Here is a 27968-nt window from a genome sequence, read left to right as displayed (position 1 = left end):
TAACTGTATTAATCAAACTATTTAATAGATTATAAAATATTCATATAAAATCATCTCCATTCATTGACAAATACTTATTTTCAACTCCTGCCAGGCCTACTTTACTTGCAGGGGCCAAGGCAAGCTCTATTGCAGGGCATATCCCTGTTCATGGAGGGCTACCATCCTGTAGGTTCTCACTCCAACTTTTAATGTAGCACACCAGATTTAATTAGCTGGTTGATAAACTGAACCATGCTGCTTTCATAACCAAGTGGGAAGGTGGTAATTACCCGTTGTAAAGTCGTAAATATGAGGTGGGTACATTTACGCTTTGAACTGGGAAATAAACATGTACGTCTTTAGAAGGCTTGTGATTGAGCAAAACAGTCAGTTTCTGCCCATAAAAAGTATATGCAGAGCTGCTTTCACTTTCTAAATCAAAAAAAATAACAGAATGAATTTTGTATCAACAATTTGTATTTAGTTCTTATCATGAACAACAACTGCTGAAGATGCCGCCAGGCTTGTAGTCTTTTTGTTGACAGTGATGTCAGAGGTGCAAGTGGGAAACTCAGAGCACAGTAATGAGACAAGTTTCCCACTACTAATTACCAGTTGGAGGGCCATTCAACTGGATTCTTCCCAGTTGTTTGTGGTAAATATTACCACCTTCCCACTTGGTCATGAACGCAGCATCAGGTTAGTTACAACTGGGGTTGGTGCGAAAACATACGAGGGCAGCTCTCCAGAAACAGGGTTTGATAGCCTTGCTTTATTGCATTCTCTTGTACATTTTCTCTAATAAGACAGCACAATGGTCTTAGTCTACAGTAGTTGTCTTTCACACACTTAGCCTACCCCCTGCACTTATGGGCCCATTGCAACCAACAGGCAGAACTTAACACGCAGTTGTATGTTAGCACTTGATGCTACTAAATGGGAAATTACATGCACCTAAGTGTTAAGACAAACTTGCTTTCAACCAAAAACCCACAAGAATAAACCCACAGATCAGTTGATCTCGTGTTGTTACCGTGTCAAACAAGTCTGATACCAAACATCTACTCCCCCCCCCCCCCCAACGAAGTCTCAAACTACAAGGATCATTCCTAATCAGAAGGCTGGTAAATAATGTAAAATGCATATTGTAAGAATATTAGGGCTGCCAAACTATAAAAACATGTAATTGAGTTAATCGCAAGATTTCCTATGATTAATCACGATTAATGGAAAATTCAGAAATTGCTCAAATTAAGCTGTGATTTAAGATGTTTTATTCAAAAGTAACGGTTAGCAAAATCGGGTAGATTGATAAAGCACACTTTCTTTAACCTCAATTTCATCTTGTTTTGACATCGCATTGTTGATTTTAGCTGTATAGATTGTTTTCAGTGTATTTTGTGCGCTTTTAAACAATTCGATTAACCACGATAAAAATAAATGTGAGCACTAAAATTACAAAAACGTAATTTGAGTTAATTGAATAACTCTTACAGCCCTAAAGAATAAAGTATTATATATTCATATAAACATACCAATATAACTAGAATATAATTTGTGTCATCTGAAAAACCTTGATTAGACTATAATTTAATACAGATTATATTAACTCAATCATGATTGGCTTGATTTTGTTACACATTTTAGATGTGAACAGTTTAGGGATATTTTAGCCATACTTAATTACACAAGTAATAATTCATGAATTACATTTGTAAATTAATAAGTAATGAGTGCACCAACATGAGTTTCCCCTTCATATAACCTATATTGCCACAGTATAATTGCGGTCTTAAACAAGAAATTACTATTGTAGTTGTACTGAATGATTATCAAATAGTTAAATCACCCCTTAGTCAGCCGATTACCAGGTTTTATTTCTACCAAAGATAATACCCTGCAGAGTGTGAACATGTTGGGAGAAAACAGGACTAACTTAACACCAACCTCACACGTAGCTCTGCTTTTTGGGAGCGGCAAATTTGGAAGCAATTGAGATCATCTGTACGGGTGATGTTAACGTGTATTGATGGTTTAACCAGAGATCACCTGGAGATAAAATGGTGGCCAACAGTGGTTGCAATAGACCCATAGTGTTCATTTCCACCCCCACATGGTCTCAGATGGACTGTACAGCTTATAGAGGAGGCCTGTGGGATGTGAGAGGAGTGATGAGAGACTGTGTCTAGTATAGAGGGTTAGTAGGAGAACAGCGCCAGACAGGGTCAATGTCAGTCTCAGACTACAGGAGGCTCTGGTTCTGCTCTCTGGTTGTGCAGCCATCCTGGTCCTGAATGGCTGGGCTACTCGCTCCCACTGGGTGAGGATAGCCTGGCGGGCCCCGTCCCACTGCCCTGGCCCTCTCAGACGGTACTGGTACGGAGTGCAGGGCCCCAGCAGCACACGAAGCCCCACACCAGGCTCCCTCAGCAGCAGCCCTAGGAGGTTGGGTCGAACCCCTAACTCCTCTGCCATGGAGTCCAGGTAGGGGATATGGTCCACCTGGAGAGGGTGACGCTCCAAACAGGCAAACCTGGAGGGAGAGGGAGATGTACACAGGTGAATAGTTTGTTACCTATTAGCAAAATCATGATGGGAGTGTAATAACGCATGGTTGTTGTCCCACCTGTTTTGCAAGGTGCTGGTGTCTCTCTTTATGTCCTGCAGCATGGCTTCTTCAGAGGGCAGAGTTAGTAACCCTGGAGCAAGAAATGATGTATTCACACATTAATAATGACAACAACCTCAAAGCTTCAATCACTCACATTCAAATACACTAGCCTACCCAACAACTTCAGACACAGAGCTGGACAATTCAGGAAAAGGGGAGTTAATGAGTTAGTTAGTTTTTACCTTTAAAGACCCGGGTGGCCCAGCGGGCCTGCATCTCAGCCAGAGGGTTGATGGCTCCCAGGTTACAGACGAAGCCCACTACAGCCAGACTGGGCCGGGCAAGCCCAGGGGGGAACACATTACGGTACAGAGACAGGCGGTGACTGCTATTAGCCAGCAGACCCGAAGGCAGGAAGGGAAAGTCATAGTTGTAGCCGGTGGCAAACACCACAACATCCACCTAGGAAGGTGAGGTAAGGTAGGTGAGAAGGGAGGAGGTGAGAGTGTGTGTGTGTGTGTGTGTGTAACAGTATAACTTTAGACCGTCCCCTCGTCCATACCCGGGCGCGAACCAGGGACCCTCTGCACACATCAACAACTGACACCCACGAAGCATCGTTACCCATCGCTCCACAAAAGCCGCGGCTCTTGCAGAGCAAGGGGAACTACTACTTCAAGGTCTCAGAGCAAGTGACGTCACCGATTGAAACGCTATTTAGCGCGCACCACCGCTAACTAAGCTAGCCGTTCACATCCGTTGTGTGTGTGTGTGTGTGTCTGTACCTTGTCCACAACACTGCCGTCCTCAAACGCCACACTGGAGCCTCTGATCTCCCTGATGTTAGGTTTGATCAGAACACGACCAGAGATGATTCGACCAGGCAGGTCATCATTCACCACCGGGATCTGGGCAAAGAACCTGAAATAGATGGATCGGTCAGCCAGCCAGCCAGCTAGCCAGTCAGTCAGATATGTATAGAGCATACCCGTGTTTTGGCTGTAGGCCGTACAGTCTGTGGTCAAAGCTCTGGTTCAGATTCTTCTCCATCATCCAGGTAATCCAGGAGGGGAAGAGCTTCTGCAGCAGCTTGTCCAATCGTGAAGTGCCCACCAGGTCACCTGGCAAGCCCCCTGCCCCCACCCTGCTGACCACCCATGCCCCCTTCCGTGTGCTGAGGTACACCTGTAGACCAGGAGAGGAAGGGTTAATGATCTTTGTCAGAGGTGGCCTAGTTTCATTATACACCAACGATATCTTACATTGTTTAGATCAAGTATCTCAATACCTCCCAAACGCTTTGAAGATCATAGACAGATTCAGCACCATCTCAAATTATAAAATAAATCTAACCAAATCTGCCCTACTGCCTCTCAAGACTCCGATGGAGGACTCCATCTCTACTATTGGAATCACAATAGTTTTCCATTTTAATATTTAGGAATAAATATATTTCCTTCCATAGATAAAACCATTTCTAGAAACTTCAACAGAACAATCAAGTCAATACGACCTCAGTAGATAGACTAACATCCCAGTTGCGTTAATTGCCACTGATGAATTTCTGTGCAGTGCCTTCAGAAAGTATTCACACCCCCTGACTTTTTCCACATTTTGTTGTTACAGCCTGAATTTAAAATGTATTAAATTGAGGGGTTGTCACTGGCCTACACACAATACCCCATAATGTCAAAGTGGAAATTCTAATTAAATAAAAAGCTGAAATGTCTCTTGAGTCAATAAGTATTCAATCCCTTTGTTATGGCAAGCTTAAATAAGTTCAGGAGTAAAAAGTTGCTTAACAAGTCACATAAGTTGCATGAACTCATTGTGTGTGCAATAGTGTTTAACATGATTTTTAAATGACTACCTCATCTTTGTACCCCACACATACAAATATTTGTAAGGTCCCTCAGTCAAGCAGTGAATTTCAACCACAGATTCAATCACAAAGACCAGAGGTTTTCCAATGCCTCACAACGTTCTTGGCCCTAACCAGTCAGGGCTTCAAGGTGGTTCACTCAACCAAGACTGTTCTTCTCTGTGTCAGAGGCTCTCTGCACTGCCAAAGCTGACTCTCCTCTGTTCTCATCCTCCTAGATCTATATGCTGCCTTTGACACCATGAACTATCAGATCCTCCTCTCCACCCTCTCAGGCTCTGCACACTCTTGGATTGCATCCTACCTAGCAGGCCACTCCTACCAGGTGACGTGGAGAGGATCTACGTCTGCAACACATACACTCACTACTTGTGTCCTCCGGGGCTCTGTTCTAGGCCCTCTCCTCTTCTCTCTACACACCAAGTCACTCGGTTCCGTCATATCCTCACTCGGCTCTGTCATGGTATCCCCTGTCATTGCTATGCGGATGACACTCAACTACTTTTTCCTTCCCCCTTCTGGCACCCAGGTGTTAACACGCATACCTCCGTGCCTGGCAGATATCTCAACTTGGATGATGTCGGCCCAACACCTCAAGCTCAGCAAGACTGAACTGCTCTTCCTCCCAGCAAAGGCCTTCCTACTCAAAGATCTCCCCATCATGGTTGAAAAGAGTGTCGCCCTCCCATAGTGCAAAGAATCTTGGTGTGACCCTGTCGTTCTCTGCACACATCAAAAGCAACGACCCGCTCCTGCAGGTTCATTCTCTACAATATCCATAGAGTACAACCTTTCCTCACACAGGAAGCGGCACAGGTCCTAATCCAGACACTTGTACTCTTCCGTCTGAAATACTGCAACTCGCTGTTGGCTGGGCTCCCTGCTTGTGCCATCAAACCCCTGTAACTTATCCAGAACGCAGCAGCCAGCCTGGTTTTCAACCTTCCCAAGTTCTATCATGTCACTCAGCTCCTCTGCACATTCCACTGGCTTACAGTTGAAGCTTGCATCCACTACAAGACCATGGAGCTCACCTATGGAACAGCAAGAGGGGAAGGTTGCTCTAACCCTACACCCTACCCCGAGCACTCCGTTCTGCCACCTCTAGTCTATTGACCCTCCCATCCCTACGGGAGGGCAGTTCCCGCTCATCCCAGTCCCACCCCAATGGTGGAACCAGCCTCCCCCTGAAGCTAGAACAGCAGAGTCCCTGACCATCTTCCGAAAACATCTGAAACCTTACCTCTTCAAAAAGTATGTTAAATAATCCTCCTCCTCACCTCGACCCCTTCTAGCGCTGACTCTACTGACAGCCACATTGAGGAAAAATGTACTTTCTATGCCTGTGATATGTGGTTGTCCCACCTAGATATCTGAAGATGAATGCACTAACTGTTAGTCACTCTGGATAAGAGTGTCTGCTAAATGACTAAATTGTAAATGTAAAATGCAAAGAAATCGCACAGGGATTTCACCAGGAGGCCAATGGTGAATTTAAAACAGTTCAATTTTAAATGGCTGTGATAGAAGAAAACATTGTTACTCCACAATACTAACCTAATTAACAGAATGTAAAGGAAGCCAGTACAAAATAAAACATATTCCAAACCATGCATCCTGTTTGCAACAAGGCACTAAAGTAATAGTGCAAGAAATGTGGAAAAGCAATTAACTTTTTGTCCTGAATACAAAGTGTTATGTTTGGGGCGAGTCCAATGCAACACATTACTAAGTACCATTCTCCATATTTTCAAGCATAGTGGTGGTTGCATCATGTTATGGGTATGCTTGTAATAGTTAAGGACTGGGGAGTTTCAGGATAAAGCAGAAATTGAATGGAGCTAAGCAGAGTCAAAATTCTAGAGAAAAACCTAGTTCGGTCTGCTTTCCACACAACCCAGCGAGATGAATTCACCTTTCAGCACAACAATAACTTAAAACACAAGGCCAAATATACACTGGAGTTGCTTACCAAGAAAACATTGAAGGTTCCTAAATTTCAGAGTTACAGCTTTGACTTAAATCTACTTGAAAATCTATGTCAAGACCTGAAAATGGTTGTCTAGTAATGATCAACAATCAATTCAACAGAGCTTGAAGAATGTTTTAAATAATAAATGGTCAAATGTCACACAATCCAGGTGTGGAAAGCTCTTAAGAGACTTTCCCAGAAAGACATTTCAATAAATGTGCAGACAGAAATTGTAAACATGGTTCCCTTTGTCATTATGGGGTATTGTGTGTAGATTGGTGAGAAAAAAACATATATTTAATCAATTTTGAATTTAGGCTGTAACACCCCAAAAATGTGGGATAAGTAAAGGGGCATGGATACTTTCTGAAGGTACTGTTGTTCAAATGCTTCCCTTCTCTCCCCCTTCTGGCTATTGGGGGAAAATAATGCATAGTGGGTTTCTAAATGTACATGACAAGGTAAGCGATCCCGGGTTAAAATTAACAAACTTACAAAAAGGGAAAGACGTAGGAGGACTAGCCGTACTAAACTTTAAAATTGTATTTCCAGGCAGGCTGGGTCCATCGACTCATGCTGTTTACGCCAAATCCTGACTCTGCCATCAGCGTGATGCAACAGGAACCGGGATTCGTCAGACCAGGCAATGTTTTTCAACTCTTCAATTGTCCAGTGTTGGTGATTGTATGCACACTGGAAATGCTGCTTCTTGTTTTTAGCTGATAGGAGTGGATCCCGGTGTTGTCGTCCGCTGCAATAATCCATCCATGACATGGATTGACGAGTTGTGCATCCTCGAGATGCCGTTCTGCATACCACTGTTGTACTGTACCATTATATGTGTCTGTTAGCTTAGGAAAGCGAATTAATGTCAAAATCGTAAAAATAAGACCTGTGCAATGTTGTGCGTAATTTTTCCAACATAATGACACTTATTTGGAGTCTGTGGCTCAAGTGGTTTGAAAGCGCAAATATTCGTTGAATACCTCAGCTAACAGGCTGAGGTAAAGGCAGTTTCAAGTTGGATTATCGACAGATATTCGCGCTTTCAAACCTCAATAGCTTTCAAACCACAGACTCCAAATAAGTGTCATTATGTTGGAAGAAATTGCGCACAACATTGCACAGGTCTTATTTTCACGATTTGGACATTAATTCACTTTCCTAAGCTAATAAACATGTGGAAATGTGAGCAGCATTTTGTATTCCTAGCTGAATTAGTTAGGGAGTGTAAACAAAGTAAACTTTGTTTTTTTACTATCGAATTTCAATAGCTAATTAAACTTGACTCAAACAAAGTCCAGAATATCCACTGACTACCCTTCTATATTGCACACCCTTAAGTTTGTCAATTTTCATCTCACAAGATTATACATGAATTTTTCCAAATGTAAAATTTCAATAGCTCCTTGGTCATGTGACCAAGGTTCAGAATGTCTACTGACTACGCCTTCATATTGCACACTCTGATGTGTCTACTTTCATCTCATGCTATTAGACTTTGACTTTGATAAAATTTGATTTGATTTAAATATGTAAGCTTTGCAGGCCTTCATTTCACATGGGTGTTAAACTTCTTTTTTTAAGTTAACAAATGTTCCAGCCTCGCAATAACTATCTTTAACATGGACACTGAAAAGACCCACAAATGGCTGTATGTGGAATGGATCAAGGACAGGAGAGGTGTTCAAACATAGGTGCTTAAAGGAAGGCACACAGGCAGGCCTCATGAAAAACAATGTTTAATTTGCTCTTTTTAATCACAGTAATAGGCAGTGATGTCAGTCAGAGTGAGCTTGATAAGGCGAAATAATCATTTTCATAGCACCACTTTCATATACTGTACATTAAGACAAATCCTTCTACGTTGAACGCAATTTACATAACCTGATAATGACTTGATATTTGAGTGCATTCACAACAAGCCACCTGCAGACAACATACACAATGCAATAGTGCATTTGAGAGTTGTTTTTTCTGATGAAAATAATTATTTGATGCACAGCCTACTATTTCTAACTGGAAAAATAAATTCCTACGTCTTTTGTAAGTAAAATCCTTTTCCCAAATTAATTTAGGTACATTTTTGTGAAGAGGTATGAGGGTTGTGATATGGGTCATTTAATAGTAAAATATTTTAAGGGATCAATACATTTCTATATTGCTTCCCCAGTATCTGCATGAACCATCAGGCCAAGTGTTTTTGGTTGACCCTGCTGGACAGAAAGAGGAGGAGGAATCGGAACACACTGCATTCAAATTCAGGTCTTAGTTATTCCATTGTACTGGATCTAATACATATTAGCATTTTACATACATTGATAAGTGTAATACTTTTTTATGACATACTGTGAAAAACTATCTTGGCTGCTGGCTCTGTCACTTTCAGACATGTGCAGAGCAGACTGAAAGGGGAAGGGTAGCTCATGACTTGAACCACAGGGGTTCTCTGTAAAGAGAGTAATCCAAAAGGCACAGAAACACCCCTTGACCTGTATGTATTCTCTCCTGATTGGCTCTGTGGTGAACTGACTAAAGTGCCAGAGGTATGATGAGAGACATCCTCCTTTGTATTTATGGGAGCAAATATTTCATAACACTTTGGATCCTATTCTTGGACAGTTAGAAGTATTACTAATTACTGTCCATGAGTAACCTCAACCTTGTGAGTCTATGGGTGTTTTGGCCAATAAAGTGCCAACTCAATTCTACCAGTCTCTCATGCCCCTATGAACAGGGACACAGGGCAATAGTTTTTCATCTAAACCAGCCCTTTTTCACTGGAGTACACTAACCCCTAATTGGGGCTCTTTTCTTTTCTACATAGTAGCAGTTTACCAGATAACAAGTCAAGAAGATCAGAAAGTAGATTGTTGTAAGGGTGTATTACATCCTGTGTGGGCCCCATTGTCATATCCATTCTGGATTCTGAGTGGTAAAATCAGAGCTGAATAATGCCTTTATGTATGTGAATACATTTTCCGCCAAGACAGAACTGCCAAAGGGGGTGGAGTTGCAATCTACTACAGAGTTCTATTATGCTATCCAGGTCTGAGCCCAAACAGTGAGCTTCTACTTTTAAAAATCCACCTTTCCAGAAATAAGTCTCACGGTTGCCGCTTGTTTACAGCCCCCCCTCAGCCCCCAGCTTCGCACTCGGCACACCATATGTGAATTAATTGCCCCCCATTTATCTTCAGAGTTTGTAATGTTAGGTGACCTAAACTTGGATATGCTTAACACCCCGGCCGTCCTACAATCTAAGCTAGATGCCCTCAATCTCACCCAAATTATCATGGAACCTACCAGGTTCAACCCCAAATCCGTAAACTTGGGCACCCTCATAGATATCATCCTGACCAACCTGCCCTCTAAATACACCTCTACTGTCTTCAACCAGGATCTCAGCCATCACTGCCTCATTGCCTGCATCCGTAATGGGTCCACAGTCAAACGACCAAACCTCATCATAGTCAAACGCTCCCTAAAACACTTCAGCGAGCAGGCCTTTCTAAATCGACCTGTCCCAGGTATCCTGGAAAGATATTGACCTCATTCCGTCAGTAGAGGTTGCCAGCTTATTCTTTAAAAGTGCTTTCCTCACCATCTTTTAAATAAGCATGCCCCATTCAAACATTTTAGATATAGCCCTTGGTTCACTCCAGACCTGACTGCCCTTGACCAGCACAAAAACATCCTGTGGTGTACTGCATTAGCATTGCATAGCCCCGGCGATATTCAACCTTTCAGGGAAGTTAGGAACTTATCAGCAGACTCAACAGCCTTGGTTTCTCAAATGACTGCCTCGCCTGGTTCACCAACTAGTTCTCAGATAGAGTTCAGTGTGTCAAATCGGAGGGCCTGTTGTCCGGACCTCTGGCAGTCTATGGGGGTGCCACAGGGTTCAATTCTCAGGTTGACTCTTTTCTCTGTATACATCAATGATGTCGCTCTTGCGGCTGGTGATTCTCTGATCCACTTCTATGCAGACACCATTCTGTATACTTCTGGCCCTTATTTGGACAATGTTAACAAACCCTACAACTCTCCTTCCGTCGTCTCCAACTGCTCTTAAATGCAAGTAAAACTAAATGCATGCTCTTCAACTGATCACTACCTGCCCGCCCGCCTAGCATCACTACTCTGGACGGTTCGGACTTAGAATATGTGGACAACTACAAATACCTAGGTGTCTGGTTGGACTAAACTCTCCTTCCAGACTCAAGCATCTCCAATCCAATATTAAATCTAGAATCGTCTTCCTGTTGCGCAACAAAGCATCCAAACATACCATCGTAAAACTGACTATCCTACCGATCCTTGACTTCGGTGATGTCATTTACAAAATAGCCTCCAACACACTACTCAGCAAATTGGATGCAGTCTATCACAGTGCCATCCGTTTCGTCACCAACGCCCCATATACTACCCACCACTGCAACCTGTATGCTCTCGTTGGCTGGCCCTCGGTTCATATTCCTCACCAAACCCACTGGCTCCAGGGAATCTATAATTCTTTGCTAAGTAAAGCCCCGCCTTCTCAGCTCACTGGTCACCATAGCAGCACCCACCCATAGCACTCGCTTCAGCAGGTATATTTCACTGGTCACCCCCAAAACCAATTCCTCCTTAGGCCGCCTTTCCTTCCAGTTCTCTGCTGCCAATGACTGGAACAAATTGCAAAAATCACTGAAGCTGGAGACTCATCTCCCTCACTATCTTTAAGCATCAGCTACAGTGGGGCAAAAAAGTATTTAGTCAGCCACCAATTGTGCAAGTTCTCCCACTTAAAAAGATGAGGCATGTAATTTTCATCATAGGTACACTTCAACTATGACAGACAAAATGAGGGAAACAAATCCAGAAAATCACATTGTAGGATTTTTAATGAATTTATTTGCAAATTATGGTTGAACTGTGGGAAACCGACAGCGAGAACGAATGGTGCTAGAGATTGCTTAGTCTCTTCCTGTTCATGATAGCTAGGAGTTTTGCAGAGAAATACTTCCAGAAGAATCAGATGATTTCCCACTCACCTGCTCCGCTACTCTGCTGGCATCCACAGCGATGTCACCTCCAGAATTCCCGATCCCGACCACCACCACCCTCTTCCCCTGCAGCCCCTCAGCACTGCGATATTCCCAACTATGTAAGTACCTGCCCTCAAACTCCTCTATACCTGCGTGGATAAGAAAAACAAATGATAAATAATGATACACTATCATGGTAATTGATTAATGATGATAAATCAAGCATATTATTCAAATTATAAGTTGTGAGGGCTATGACTGGGATATACACATGATGTATGTAAGAAGGATGTGAGTCTATATATCTCCAGTGATAGTAGCATATAAAATGGACAATACACAATGTCACCGGGGACTATGATAGCGACAGAGTTGACAGTTACCTGGGAAGTCTTTGAGAGGCAGGTGTGGTTGTGTAAAGTGACCGGTGCAGACCATCACAGCATCAAAGACCTGAGACTCCCTCTGACCTTCTGTCCTCTCTGTCTCCACCTCCCACTGGCCCGACACTGGGAAATCTGGCCTCTGTCGCACACTCACCACAGTGGTCTGACACACACAGGTAGACAGGCAGACATGCACGCACACACCGCAAAATGAATCATTATTTACCATTGAAAGGGATCATAACATAAGATGTGACTGAATAAACATCAACTTCCTTCCTTCATGCCCCCTGACCTGGAAGACGATGTGCTTGAAGAGGTCAAAGGTCTCAGCGTAAAGTCGTAGGTAGATCAGCAGCTGGGAGTGGTGCATGTTGTTGGGAAGGTGAGCTGGAGGAGGGAAGTCGCTGTATGACATCATTTCCTTGGAGCTGTTGATGATGACTGACTGGTAGATGTTGGCCCTGCCTGGGTCTGGATGCTCCTAAAGGACAGGGACACCGACTAAGGATATGCTCCAATAGACACACAACTTATAACACCTGGCAAGTTTATTTGGTAAATATTTTCTTAACTCTTCTTGAACTGCACTGTTGGTTAAGGGCTTGTAAGTAAGCAGTTCACGGTAAGGTCAACACTTGTTGTATTCTGCGCATGTGACAAAGTTTGATTTGAAGGGCGCATCCAAATTGTTACGACTGTTATCCTCCTTACGGCCCATTAAACAAACAAAACTTTGTTAAATATGAATTACCTTTGTCAAAACTATTAATTAAACGTTAATTCTATGTCAAGGAAAATTATTTTAAAAATATAAAGGTTTGTTTTCACATAGTATAAGCACTCGGAAGCTGACATTATTTAGCATTAGTATTCTCATAGAGAATGACTGGCGGTGTTAGCTAGCTAGCTTTGTGACAAAATATTGCAAATATCGTAATGTTATCTACACAGAAAACATTTTGAACATGGTTTTAGTCTTCATTGATATTCTGTGTCTAACATTGCCATTCAAGCATTGATCTTTGATTAGGATACAGCCTCTAAGTATAACGACCATTTGATACAGTCTAATATGCTAACTAGCTATCACCGTCAATCATTCTCTATGAGAATGCTAACTAACGTCAGCTTCCGAGTGCTTATATTACGTTAAAACAAACGCTCACATTTTTTCAATCATTTTCCTAAACAAAGAATAAACACATCTTTCAAATTCTGTGCAAGTTTTGACCAATTTAATTAATATTTAATGAAGTTTTGCTTGTTTGTGAATGGGCTGGAAGTAGAAAAACAATCACGTTCGATCAGGAACGTGTCATCACTAGTTATCACAATGACAAAGTCATAAACCCTGCATATTTCTACAATCTCTCTTCTTAAAATTGTATTTTAAACCTAACCGCCGTAACACTAACCACACTGCTAACCTTTAGCCTAACCGTAACCTTAAATTATGACCAGAAAGCACAGTTGTTTTCATTCATGTTTTCTTTGTGGGTGTGATAACTAGTGGAAACCCAGGAACTGGGTCAAGTGAGCGGGGCATCATAAGGTGAATATACCCCTTATAATGTGTCCAATGCATTAGATATTGGAACAAAGCCTGGGTAATCTATAATGCATACACTTTAGATATTGAAACAGAGCCAGTGTCATTTATATTGGATATTGAAATCTCCAGCAGTAGTGGGCAATCCCAAAACTTCACACACTCAACACACACACAGAGCACACACACAGAGTAGATTAGTGTTGATCGGGCATCAGGTTCCTCACCCAGTCCACTCACCTTAAACCTCCACAGCCCTCCGATGTCTTCACTGCTCTCAAAGCAGGTGGGCTCCAGACCCTCATCCAGACAGCTCTTGATGCTGGTCAGACCTGAGGGACCTGCCCCGATCACTGCTACTGTACGCACCATTATGATGAAACTACAGACAGAGAGAGAGAGAGGTACCATTGGAATAACTACAACTAATTTACAATATCACACTCACCTGGTGAAAGACTGACAGTGGTGTAAATCATGTCATAATTTCCTCAAAGTTTGTACCGACAGATGTAGCTTATTGAATAGCCTCAAACACCAAGTTAAGCATACTTCATTTCAAAATTCATTATCATGAATGATGACTTCACGTCCAAACTGCATCTGCATGCCATTCATTTGATCTCAATCAGTTTCATGGATGGGAATATGCATTTAGCTATTCTTGAATTACTCTTTCGTGAGCGATTTAGAGCAGATGGCATTACAAACTATTAGTCTTTCTTGTATTTTGTTTCAATCAAAGCATATGTGACCGACCGGCTCCAAACCGGTCTTATGTAGAAACATTTGGACCGGTCTTTTAAATTGGATAAAAGTAGAGATTAAGAGCTCCAAAATGCTATATCATACACTACAGTTGAGGAACAATGGGAAAGGTTTGAAAGTTGATAAACTTGTAAACTTAAAAAAAAAATGTTTTGGTACTACTATTGAAGAGCCTCCTACAATCATTCGGCATCGTTCACACACACTCTTAAGCTTTAGCACCGCCCACCTCTAAGGGTTTGAGCCGAGCGTTCTGTACGAACAGAACTTGCTAGCTACTTCCAGACACAAATGACAGAACATTACTCGTCCTAGCAAAGCTGGTTAGGCTGTTATGTTATCTAGAGCGTTGGTGACAAAAACTGTGCTGTCAGATTTTGAATTACGAACTGACAACGTGTGGCTTTCGGAAAGTTCAACGCACACTCCGGACACTCTGGCCGATGAGTAGGGTTGATCCAAATGTTCTGGCCTCGGCAGTAATAAACAAAGACATGTAAAAATAAAAAAAAGTATACTTAGAAATCTCAGTATCTCACAAACATATTATTTCTGTCTGTAGACGTGGAGGTCCGTCAATTTGGGATTCAGTTCAGTTTGTGGTTCAGCGCATTGTTCCTTGGTGCTTCCGAGCCCCCCCTCTCGCTCTGTTTCCACACCCAAGCTTACTGGCCAACATTGGCTAGCTTGCTAACTACTTCCAGACACATGAGAGAACACCCCACTCTGACCATTACTTACCCTAGCAAAGCTGGTTATGTTGTTTGGATGTTATCCAGAGCGTTGGTGACTAACTTTGCTGCAAATATCCCAAGCAGGGCTACAGCAACTTCCAGAGGCGGTCAGGCTCCTTGGGCTTTTCAGTGGCCACTCTGGTTTTGGGGTCTTTGGCAGAATGGTGTCACATATCGTTCTGGGTTTCACTGCGCGAGAGGGGGTCCGTGGAGTTGTATGAACATCAATGCAGACACAGTGAATTTGGATCATAGATACCGTTGGTGTGAGAAAGTTAATCTGTTTAAACCCCGTCACACCGCCGAGCTGCAGATTTTCCCCCCACATTCTTATTGGCCAAACTTGTAGCCTACAGTTTTTCATAAATCTCGCCACTGTCAGAGAAAAGACACTGCCACTTACCTACCTTTAGGCTGCTATACATTTTTATTTGGTTTGCCATTCATCATGGGATTTTATTGGCAATTAAATATAATTTAGAATTTATCAAAATAAAATTTTCCAAAAATAGTTTTACCAGCTCCGAAAAAGTGAGGGAGCACCACTAGCCCAGGCTCCCGCAGCACTACACCCCTGGACACTAGGAACCCTGCACATGCAGGAGAGGGTCATTGCCAGACCAGATCAGTGCCTCTGATTGGTTAGTGGGAATGGCACTGTTGGATGGTCACGAAAAATGTCCAGCTAAGAGACAAAGATTATGACCCCTTGACCATAGGCCCTGGTGGGGCAGTGGAGTGACTTCTGGTGGGGGGATGGGAAATGGACTGAGGTGTGAAATGGGGAATTCAAAGCTTTCTTTCTAATTTGTTTTATTTGAACCGTGTTAGTGTTATTTTAACCATGTTTTGCATTTCTCTGAAAGCACTATTTCTTTAGAACTTCATTGATTGGATTTTAAATCCAAACACCATTGTCAATCAATGATTGGCTTAGCAACTCACAGCTATTTACAACGCATTCAGAAAGTATTCAGACCCCTTCTCTTTTTTCTACATTTTGTTACATTAGCCTTATTCTAAAATGGATCAAATTGTTTTTTCTTCAATCTGCACATAATACCCCATAATGACAAAGCAAAAACAGGTTTTTATACATTCGCTGAAATATCACATTTATATAAGTTTCAGACCCTTTGCTATGAGACTCGAAATTGAACTCAGGTGCACCCTGTTTCCACAGTGGCCTTCATCATTCTTAATTGGAAGAATTTGGAACCACCAAGACTCTTCCTAGAGCTGTCCGCCCGGCCAAACTGAGCAATCGGGGGAGAAGGGCCCTGATCAGGGAGGTGACCAAGAACATGATGGTCAATCTGATAGAGCTCCAGAGTTCTGCAGTGGAGATGGGAGAACCTTCCAGAAGGACAACCATCTATGCAGCACTCCACTAATCAGGCCTTTATGATAGAGTGGCCAGACGGAAGTCACTCCTCAGTAAAAGGCACATGACAGCCTGCTTGGAGTTTACAAAAGGCCCCTAGAGGAATTTCAGACCATGAGAAACATGAAACATGACCATGATTGAACTCTTTAGCCTGAATACCAAGCGTCACATCTGGAGGATGGCACCATCCCTACGGTGAGGCATGGTGGTGGCAGCATCATGCTGTCGGGATGTTTTTCAGCAGCAGGGATGGGAAAATAGTCTGGATCGAGGCAAAGATGACCGGAACAAAGTACAGAGAGATCCTTGATGAAAACCTGCTCCAGAGCGCTCAGGATCTCTGGGGAAGGTTCTCCTTCCAACAGGACAACGACACTAAGCACACAGCCAAGACAACGCAGGAGTGGCTTCGGGACAAGTCTCTGAATGGCCCAGCCAGAGCCCGGACTTGAACCCGATCCAACGCTCCCCATCCAACCTGACAGAGCTTGAGAGGATCTGCAGAGAAGAAATGGGAGAAACTCCCCAAATACAGGGGTGCCAAGCTTGTAGCGTCATACCCAAGAAGACTCGGCTGTAATCGCTGTCAAAGCTGCTTTAACAAAGTACTGAGTAAAGGGTCTGAATAGTTATGTAAATGTGATATAAATTTGCAAACATTTCTAAAAACCTGTTTTTAAGTAGTGTGTGTAGTAGATTGAGGGGGAAAAAAACAATTCAATCCATTTTTTAATAAGGCTGTAAAATAAACTGTGGAAAAAGGCTTCAATACTTTCCGAATGCACTGTAAGTGAGTGAGTCAGTCTATACTGTAACTTCACATTAATCTATATATTCTCCCCCTTTAACCTTCAACAATGAATGTACACCTCAAACTAAATGCTATCTACAGAGAGAAGCAGCAGTTATTTGGATGTGAACTTTGGTCTAGTTAAACGTTTTTACAGCTCCTGTCCTGGTCTCCACTCCTTGAGGGCATGAGGCAGTGGGAGAGCAGGGGACGGTAAGGGGCAATTCAGTACATTTTACTGAATACTTTAAAGGGCTTTTTTCTATGAAGAACCCATTTATCAGGGTTAGTTATCGGAATCTTTGCTTTAATCCTCTAAAAAGGTTCTTCCTTGAACTCTCTATGAAGGGTGCAAAGCCTTAACTTGTGGTTAGAGTGTCCACCCTGAGATTGGAAGGTTCAGAGTTCCATCCTTGACTGAGTCATACCAAAGACAGTAAAAATGGGACCCTCTGCTTGGCACTTAGCTATAGATAGGTTGGGGGGGGTAAGGCCCTGTGCCAAGGGGGTGTATGTGTGCATCACGCTACAGAAACAGGAGATCGGCTCCTGCTCATATGAGCTGTTCCGGGCTCGCACAAGCCAAGGGTACTTACTTACCTTTGAGTGAATTGTAGAGTTACTGTGTTTGTTGGTGACAGAGACATGGTTGTTGCATTCAATGGCCTTCACCAAGTGAGAACCTAAATGAATTGTCATTAAAACTTCTTAGGGCTGAGATCCTGCTAACGGGATCGACATGACAACAGCCAGTGAAAGTGCAGGGCGCCAAATTCAAAACCAGAAATCCCATAATTAAAATTCCTCAAACATAGAAGTATTTCACACCATTTAAGATACACTTCTTGTTAATCCCACCACAGTGTCCAATTTCAAATAGGCTTTACGGCAAAAGCACCACAAATGTTTATGTTAGGTCAGAGCCAAGTCACAGAAAAACATAGCCATTTTTCCAGCCAAACAGAGGAGTCACAAAAATCAGAAATAGAGATAATCACTAACCTTTGATGATCATCAGATGACACCCATAGGACTTCATGTTACACAATACATGTATGTTTTGTTCGATAAAGTTCATATTTATATTTTTTTTAAATCACCGTATACATTGGCACGTTATGTTCAGTAGTTCCAAAAACATCTGTCGATTTTGCAGAGAGCCACACCAATTTACAGAAATACTAATTATAAATGTTGATGAAAATACAAGTGTTATGCATGGAACTTTAGATACACTTCTCCTTAATGCAACTGCTGTGTCAGATTTCAAAAAAGCTTTACAGAAAAAGCAAACCATGCTATAATCTGAGTACGTTGCTCAGAGACCAAACAAGCCAAAAATATATCCGCCATATTGTGCAGTCAACATTAGTCAGAAATAGCATTGTAAATATTAACTTACCTTTGATGATCTTTATCAGAATGCACTCCCAGGAATCCCAGTTCCACAATAAATGTTTGTTTTGTTCGATAATATTCATCATTTATGTCCAAATAGCTACTTTTGTTAGGATTTGTTTACAAAATGCACTAAGTCACGAAGCGCGTTCACTAGGAGCAGACAAAATATCAAAAAGTTCCATTACAGTCCATAGAAACATGTCAAACGATGTATAGAATCAATCTTTAGGACGTTAACATAAATCTTCAATAATGTTCCAACCGGAGAACTCCTTTGTCTGTAGAAATGCAATGGAACGCGAGCTACCTCTCACGTGAACGAGCGTCACGAGCTCAAAGCATTCTGCCAGACCTCTGACTCCCCTCTCATTCACCCCACTTTACAGTAGAAGCATCAAACTAGGTTCTAAAGACTGTTGACATCTACATCTCGGATTTCCCACTTCCTGGTTGGATTTTTTCTCAGGTTTTTGCCGGCCATATGAGTTCTGTTATACACAGACATCATTCAAACAGTTTTAGAAACTTCAGAGTGTTTTCTATCCAAATATGCATATATTAGCAACTGGGACTGAGTAGCAGGCAGTTTACTCTGGGCACCTTATTCAGCCAAGCTACTCAATACTGCCCCCAGCCATAAGAAGTTCAACTCTTTATGATATTACATTACATATATCATAATGCCTAACTTTGACGGTCTAGTTTTACCCAAACACACTGGTCAAAACCTCTGGTTTGCAGGCCACATCAGACATGCAAGTCACATTATGCTCACTTGCAAGTGATGTTTTTTTTCTTATTGGAATTCCAGAGCGAGGTTACCCAACAATTGGAACGTTTAAGCCCCACACAACCTGCAGTTGAAATGACTGCAAAGGTAGGGAAGATTTAGAAATGAGACTACTTAAACCATCTAAACTGGAACAACCATCTCAGTAACAGGGTGCAATAAATCCAACTACTCACAGATAGGAATAGTTTAGAAACATGTTATTGTTTGTTTGAGAAGCATAAGATGAATCCATCAATGTAGCTGTCAAGCACAGATATTGAAACAAATTATTCAAAATCAACCTCCAGAAATATGATAATGATGGGTGTGTTTGTGTAGAATAACACACGTAGAAATACTCAGAGTAACAATGACCCAATCACACTCAACTCTGGGTATTAACACCAACACTGGGGTTATTTTACACCACTTAATTTAACTCCTGAATCAACTCTAGAAATGTTACACTGAAAAATCATCACTTGGTAACACTTGCCAATTTGCTGTGCACAAATACTGTATTCCCATGTAGGTACAGTTAAAAACATTCTCACATCTTCGTAAAAATCCAAATAACTTCACAGATCTTCATTGTAAAGGGTTTAAACACTGTTTACCATGCTTGTTCAATGAACCATAATCAATTAATGAACATGCACCTGTGCAACGGTCGCTAAGACACTAACAGCTTACAGACAGTAGGCAATTAAGGTCGCAGTTATGAAAAATTAGGACACTAAAGAGGCCTTTCTACTGGCTCTGAAAAACACCAAAAGAAAGATGCCCAGGGTCCCTGCTCATCTGTGTGAACGTGCCTTACACAGATCCCAAACCGGCTGCGCGCGTGCGCCATCATGCATAAATGTATTTTGTCCCCCCACACCAAACCCGATCACGACACGCAAGTTAAAATATCAAAAACTCTGAACCAATTATATTAATTTGAAGACAGGTCGAAAAGCATTAAACATTTATAGCAATTTAGCTTGCACTTGCCAGCAAATTTGTACTATTTAGCTAGCTTGCTGTTGCTAGCTAATTTGTCCTGGGATATAAACATGGAGTTGTTATTTTACCTGAAATGCACAAGGTCCTCTACTCCACCAATTAATCCACACAAAAAACAGCCAACCAAATCATTTCTAGTCATCTCTCATCCTTCCAGCCTTTTTCTTCTCTTGACTTTATATTGCAATTGGCAACTTTCATAAATGAGGTGCATTACCGCCACTGACCTGTTTCATCTTCAGTCACCCACGTGGGTATAACCAATGAGGAGATGGCACATGGGTACCTGCTTCTATAAACCAATGAGGAGATGGGAGAGGCAGGACTTGCAGCGCGAACTGCGTCAGAAATAGAACTGACTTCTATTTTAGCCCAAGGCAACGCAGACACTCGTTGACGCGCGCAATAACTGAATAACAGATTTCTACATTTATTTTTCAACGCTCACGCACGCGACAAGTGGTGTAGTCAGCCTGTTAGGCATGCTGCAAGGAGGCATGAGGACTGCAGATGTGGCCAGGGCAACAAGTTGCAATGTCCGTACTGTGAGACACCGAAGACAGCGCTACAGGGAGACAGAATGGACAGCTGATTGCCCCCGTAGTGGCACACCATGTTTAACAACACATGCACAGGATTGGTACAGCCGAACATCACACCTGCGGGACAGGTACAGGATGGCAACAACAACCAGGAACGCACAATCCCTCCATCAGTGCACAGACTGTCCACAATAGGCTGAGAGAGGCTGGACTGAGGGCTTGTAAGGCCTGTTTTAAGGCAGGTCCTCACCAGACATCACCGGCAACAACGTCGCCTATAGGCACAAACACACCGTCGCTGGACCAGACAGTACTGGCAAAAAGTGCTCTTCAGTGACAAGTTGCAAAGAGCCCGGATCTCAATCCCATTGAGCACATTTGGGACCTGTTGGATCGGAGGGTGAGGGCTAGGGCTATTCCCCCCAGAAATGCCCGGGAACTTGCAAGTGCCTTGGTGAAAGAGTCGGTAACATCTAACAGCAAGAACTGGCAAATCTGGTGCAGTCCATGAGGAGGAGATGCGCTGCAGTACTTAATGCAGCTGGCGGCCACACCAGATACTGACTGTTACTTTTGACCCCTCTTTGTTCAGGGACACATTATTCAATTTCTGTTAGTCACATGTCTGTGGAGCTTGTTCAGTTTATGTCTCAGTTGTTGAATCTTGTTATGTTCATACAAATATTTACACATGTTAAGTTTGTTGAAAATAAACGCAGTTGACAGTGAGACGACGTTTCTTTTTTTGCTGAGTTTACAATTACTCAAACTCTTGATGTAAAATTTAAACGCTGAGGTAAACACATGCTCAGGCACTATTTAAAAGAAAGATTCAGAAGGGCCCTATAACCCTTAACCGACATACAGTGGGGAGAACAAGTATTTGATACATTGCCGATTTTGCAGGTTTTCCTACTTACAAAGCATGTAGAGGTCTGTAATTTATATCATAGATACACTTCAACTGTGAGAGACGGAATCTAAAACAAAAATCCAGAAAATCACATTGTATGATTTTAAAGTACATACATGCATACATGCATACATAGCCAAGACAGAGAGGGGAAATAAAGAGTGCGAGAGAGAGAAACCCACTGGACACACGCTGGTTGAATAAATGTGTCCACGTCATTTCAATGAAAAATGGAATAGACATTGAATTGACTTCTGTGCCCAGTGGGAAGAGAAGGACAGGGAGGGTCTAGGGTAACAAAAATGTTGGTGTGAGCCAAAGAGAACGGAACATGGCAGAGAGCCAAAACACATATTTCCTGAAAATCCTATTGAGCATGGGAACGATCGCTGTAAAGCTGCTCAACTCTCAGTAACACAGCATGATAAGAGTTGTTCCACAATAAGAGTGCCTTTATTTTACACTCAATTTAACAGCTGGATCACGTACATCTACGCTTTAACTTAACCTCTCTGGTACAAGCACCTCGACAACAGCCAGTGAAATTGTAGGGCGCCAAATTCAAAACAGAAATCCCATAATTAAAATTCTGTAAACATACAAGTATGTTACACCATTTTAAAGATACACTTCTTGTAAATCCAGCCACAGTGTCCGATTTCAAATAGGCTTTACCGCGAAAGCTCAACAAACGATTATGTTTGGTTTTCTGTGACTAGGTGCTGACCTTACAGCCATTTTCCAGCCAAGGCTAGGGCTCACAAGTCAGAAATAGCGATTAAATTAATAACTAAACTTTGATCTTCATCAGATGGCACTCACAGGACTTCATGTTACACAATAAATGTGTGTTTTGTTCGATAAAGTTAATCTTTATGTCCAAAAACCTAATTTGAAATTGTTGTGTCATGTTCAGAAATGCATTGTCTCAAACATCCGGTGAAAGAGCAGAGAGCCACATCAAATAACAGAAAGACTCATCATAAACATTGATACAAGATACACTTCCAGCTCTCCATGTTAGACAACAAATGTTTGTTTTGTTCGATAAAGTTAATCTTTATGTCCAAATACCGCCGTTTTGTTGGTGCATTTAGTTCAGGAATCTAAAAAGGCACAATGTGCGCTCCCCAAGACGAAAAATCAAAAGTACAATAAATGATAGTAGAAACATGTCAAACAATGTTTAAAATCAATCCTCAGGTTGTTTTTGTCATAAATAATAAATACATATTTCAACCGGACAAAAGCTTTGTCAATGAAAAAGGTAAACAAGAAATGTGCGCTCGCGATCATGTGCTTGGTTCATGGATGGAAATTTCCACTGTCCTCTCATTGAAAGTGGTGTATCTCCCTCATTTTTCAGACTAAAAGCCTGAAACAATGCCTAACGACTGGTCACATGTTGAGGAAGCCATAGAGAGGAAGCTTAGAGGAAGCTTTGTATGGTGGATAGGCTTTCAATGGAAAAACAGCCTTTCAAAATAATAGTACTTCCTGGTTGGATTTTCACCTGCCATATCAGTTCTGTTATACTCACAAACATTATTTTAACAGTTTTGGAAACTTTAGTGTTTTCTATCCAAATCTACTAATTATATGCATCTCCTAGCTTATGGGTCTGAGTAGCAGGCAGTTTAATTTGGGCACGCTTTTCATTCGGAGGTGAAAATACCACCCCCTGCCCAAGACAGGTTAACCATGTTAAAAATGATAATATTAGTGTTACCCTGTTACCCATACACAGAAAGGCTAGACATTTTTTTACAATTTTTTTGTTGCCCCTCCCTTTTGCACACAACAAGCATCCATTCCCCCTGTCACAAGGGAAGGTATGGCTAATTTTAAAATGCTACTTTAATTGTCACCCATTATAGGTCATTTTTCTTAATTTAGCCTCTGGAGATGGAAAAACATTTGTTATGAAGTTGCGCATGTGCTCTTTATGACAATGTAAAAAGTTTAAAATAAATAAAATGTACAAAATTATACTACCCATATGAGTGAGTCAATCAGGAGGCCACAGAAGGGTATAAACATAAAATAATACAGTATATTACAAATACCTATGACTAATGCCACGCTCACATGCTAGTCAGAACTAGGAAACTGACATTTCTGACTTGCTAACTTGCTGTAGAAAGATGATCCTGTGTTTCCCACTTGGGAGGTATCAGAATCCTGAGTGGCTCAGTGGTCTAAGGCACTTCATCGCAGTGCTAGAGGCATCCCTACCGACCCGAATTCGATCCCGGGCTGTATCATAACCGGCCGTGAATGGGAGTCCCATAGGGCGGCACACAATTGGCCCAGCGTCGTCCGGGTTAGGCCTTTATTGTAAATAAGAATTTGTTCTTAATTGACTTGCCTAGTTTAATATATATATATATATATATATATATATATATATATATATATATATATATATATATATATATATATTATTATTATTTATTTTTTTTAAACATAAAAAAAAAAAACCGAGCAAAAGGAAGAGCTACGCAAATATGTTACTTTTAAGGGTCGTAGCCAAACCAGTGCCTCTGATTGGTTAGTGCCACTGTTTCTAGGGGATGGTCACAAAATGTCCAACTAGGAGCAAAAGTTTATGCCCCCTTGACTATAGGCTCGGAATAGGGGGATGGGCAGTAGTGAGATGGTGATGAGAGAATGTAAACCCTATTTTAACCTTGCAGGAGTGGCTATGTTTACTGAAAAAATAGTAATTTGCATGTCTCTGAAGGCACTGTTTCTTTAGAACTTAACTAATAGGCTTTTTAATCCATACACCATTGTCAAGCAATGATTCACTTTGAGACCTACATCTATTTAAGAGTGCTTGAGTCGATCAGAAGAACACCGAAAGGTATAAATAGAAAATTATACATGTAATCAAAAATACCTGACTTCAAACTGAACAATAAGAACCTCTAGAAACAAAGTATCTGCCTCTTCAGTGAATAAGGAACACAGAGATCCATGAACATATTTTATCAGTCTTTGACGTAATAAGTGTCTCAGGAAGATTTGCAATATAAATACCGTGCTTTTGTTTCCCCAGAAAATGTAAAAGGGAGAGTTGCTCACCCATTGTTCTGGTTAGATGTTTTTTCATAAAAAGCATGAAACATGCAGCCTGTTCCCGTTTAATGTCCGCTTGTGGTGGATTCGCGAGGCTATGATACGTCATCGATCAACACACACACACACAAAAAACGTTTTCAAACAGTAAACATTGATGATGATGTGGAAGTTGTGCTTACCTCCCTATTCCAGTGGACACGGGTTGAAATGAGCCCAAGCTACAAACCCCAGAGATCTTTCTCTCTTCCACCCCTCCCCCCAATTCTTCCAGCCCCTTGTCACTGAAACCAGCGCTGATTGGTTAATTTCACTAGCCGTGTGTCTGTGGAACAATTATGATTGGTCAACTGTGGCTGATTAATCAACCGAGTGACTCAAATCAAGAGAGGAGAAAAAGGCTGGATATAGCCTACAAGAGTACAAACTAGAGGATAGAGGCTACATTAAAAAAATAACTAATATTGCCATGTATTTTTGGACATCTGTATTATTTACTACAGTGCTTTTTGTATGGATAATACTGTAGTATTTACTATAGTATTCTACAGTATATTACAGTTTACAACCGAATTCTATAGTAAGTACTTGTAATATTCTATAGTAAACTTTAGTATTTTTTCATGTGGGCAGTTATGAAGGATAGTTTAATTCAATTTAAGCAGGGAGTCCAATTGAGATCAAGGTCTCTTTTTCAAGAGGGCACTGCATGATGAGATCAGCAGCAATTACACAAAAATGTTAGACACAGATACTACAATCAAGGAAGCAGAATAAGAAACACACATTTTTTATAAATACAAAACACAATTATAAACTAGAAAATGACATTTCCTGAAGTAAATGTGTGTGCTTTTGCGTTGTAGTCTTGAAGTAGGCTGAAACGGATCAAGAGCAGTGGCAAATCCAAATGTTGCCTTTGAAGTCTATGGAGCTTTTATGCAAATGTAATGGTCATAGTTCAAAATGTATAGATAGTGAAGGGTTGGCTGAGGACACACTTGATTGATCTTTATAAGGCCATATCAGGACGTGTTCAGTATAACCTGAAATTTTCCATTCTGTTTAAGCTGTATTTTTCCACTCAGATAATAAAATAGCTTGTTAGCCTTTCTCTGCTGGACACTAGCCAGGTAATGCACACTTGTTTTTAAAATTATAATTTTGTTTGGTTGCTTATGGAGCCTCTTCCAGGCACCAGCTCATTATATCCAATGTCATTCTGTGAATATTCCCTTTGAAACTTATCAGTCTCATATTACCCAAAGTCTGTAATATTGCATGTCATTCAAAATTACCATATAAACCCTGAGACTCAGAACAATCATTTGCCTTGGAGCCTATAGGGCCTTTGAGACATTTGGCTCAGCCATCTTAACAAATTGCATCAGGCCTCTGTTGGGACATTAAATACATTTTCAGAAACTTGATGACTCATCTGAATTGTCGCCTTTAACACAGAATTCTCCCCCCTAAGCTTTCAATAGTATCAAAAGCATTTTGACAAGCAATGTACAATGCATTTGGAAAGTATTCAGACCCCTTGACTTTTTCCACATTTTGTTGCGTTACAGCCTTATTCTAAAATGGATCAAATATTTTTTTGCAGGAGTGGCTTCGGGAGAAGTCTCTGAATGTCCTTGAGTGGCCCAGCCAGAGCCCGGACTTGAACATTTCTGGAGAGACCTGAAAATAGCTGTGCAGTGACGCTCCCCATTCAACCTGACAAAGCTTGAGAGGATCTGCAGAGAAGAATGGGAGAAACTCCCCAAATACAGGTGTGCTTGTAGCGTCATACCTAAGACTCAAGGCTGTAATCGCTGCCTAAGGTGCTTCAACAAAGTACTGAGTAAAGGGTCTGAATACTTATGTAAATTGTAATATCAGTTTATTTTTTTAATACATTTGCAAAAATGTCGAAAAACCTGTCATTGTGGAAAAAGTCAAGCGGTCTGAATACTTTCAGAATGCACTGTACGTTGAGTCAGTCTGCACATTTAAAGTTGGTTTGGTGTTTAAAACTAGTTATGGCACAAATGTTTACCATGTTAAAGCCCCCATGCAGTCTTTCTAATTGTATTTTTAAATCACTGCATGTCCAATACACCACTGTTGCCTATTTCATTAAAACAAATGTATTTCCCTGAGCCTCTTTTTGACCTTGAAATGCTCAGTCTGTGGGCATGTTGATACAAATTGTAGTATACAGTATTTACACGCACAGCCCTGAATGGCGGAGAGGATCGTCTAGACCAGGGGTAAGAAACTAGATTCAGCCATAGGCTGATTATTGTGGGAGTGGATAGTCTGTTCCACAGCCCCCCGATGTCACAACTGCACTGAAACAGGTGGTCTCTAGACCCTCAGTCAGAAAGCTCTTGATGCTGGTCAGACCTGAGGAACCTGCCCCAATCACACACACGCTTAGACATACCGTCCGTCTGTCTGTAGAGGGTGGGAGACATAGGACAACACTATAGAAGGCAGATGACAGACACTCTAGTTCAGTTTCCACTGAGCCTACAGAGACACAATTGCATCACCACACAGATCCGTTATCGTTCCTCTGTTTCTACTGGCAGCTTATACCAACAACTGTCCAACTCACTCTACCAACAGAATCACACCTCAGAAAATGTAGATCATTTCATAAACCTGAATAACAATGCAAACTAATCTAAAATCAGTTGGCTGTCACCCATAGATTGTACTCACCTGGTCAAGTGAGTGGATCAAGAAACCTGTGTCTTGCCTGTATATACTACCTGTTTATTACCTGTGCTAGCTGGTGTGGAAAACTTCTAAACTCAAAGAACACAGGTTTTTGTGTAACCCCAGTCTGTAATGTAGTCTGAGTGAGTGAGAAGGACTTTGCTCCCTGTTAACTGAAACTCTGTCAGATGCAGGTCATAGTTTGGTACCCCACAGATAGCCCTTATCATGACTCCAATTCCATTACATTGGGTCATTGGACGTCCCCTGCAGCCTTGTAAGTGAAATGTCCCGACACAAATATGCCTCTCACACAACAGTTTTGGAAACATTTGCAACTTAACTTTTCATATGAACGAGAAAGATTATTTCTTGCTGGTATGAAAGTTAAGATACAAAGGTTTCCAAAACCGTATCATTGATGTTTCTAAACGTTAAAACACAG

At 41.5% G+C, this 27968-nt stretch overlaps 1 protein-coding gene across 4 annotated transcripts; it reads right to left on the bottom strand.

Annotated features, from left to right (window-relative positions):
- Positions 1 to 27706, bottom strand: LOC110524501 (flavin-containing monooxygenase 5). Of its 4 annotated transcripts, XM_090235848.1 has the most exons (11): positions 27527 to 27672; positions 14925 to 15106; positions 13656 to 13797; positions 12159 to 12347; positions 11861 to 12026; positions 11484 to 11626; positions 3582 to 3778; positions 3379 to 3514; positions 2836 to 3055; positions 2609 to 2681; positions 1 to 2515 (listed from the first exon to the last, which is right to left on the bottom strand). In XM_090235848.1, exons 3-11 carry the CDS (start codon positions 13785 to 13787, stop codon positions 2080 to 2082), a joined length of 1692 nt encoding a protein of 563 aa, XP_090091974.1. In that variant the 5' UTR covers positions 13788 to 13797; positions 14925 to 15106; positions 27527 to 27672; the 3' UTR covers positions 1 to 2079. The 4 variants fall into 4 exon arrangements, with proteins under 4 accessions (XP_090091974.1, XP_021459889.1, XP_021459890.1 ...); XM_021604214.3 differs by lacking the exon at positions 14925 to 15106 and having other exon boundaries at positions 27527 to 27706; XM_021604215.3 differs by lacking the exons at positions 14925 to 15106; positions 27527 to 27672 and adding an exon at positions 24994 to 25088.
- Positions 27707 to 27968: the final 262 nt, after the last annotated feature.

Source organism: Oncorhynchus mykiss, chromosome 5, assembly GCF_057628025.1.
Source record: "Oncorhynchus mykiss isolate SJ-2025 chromosome 5, ASM5762802v1, whole genome shotgun sequence".
NCBI lineage: Eukaryota > Metazoa > Chordata > Actinopteri > Salmoniformes > Salmonidae > Oncorhynchus > Oncorhynchus mykiss.
Note: the sequence above shows the minus strand (reverse complement) of the source record. Positions and strands in the feature narration are given on the sequence as shown.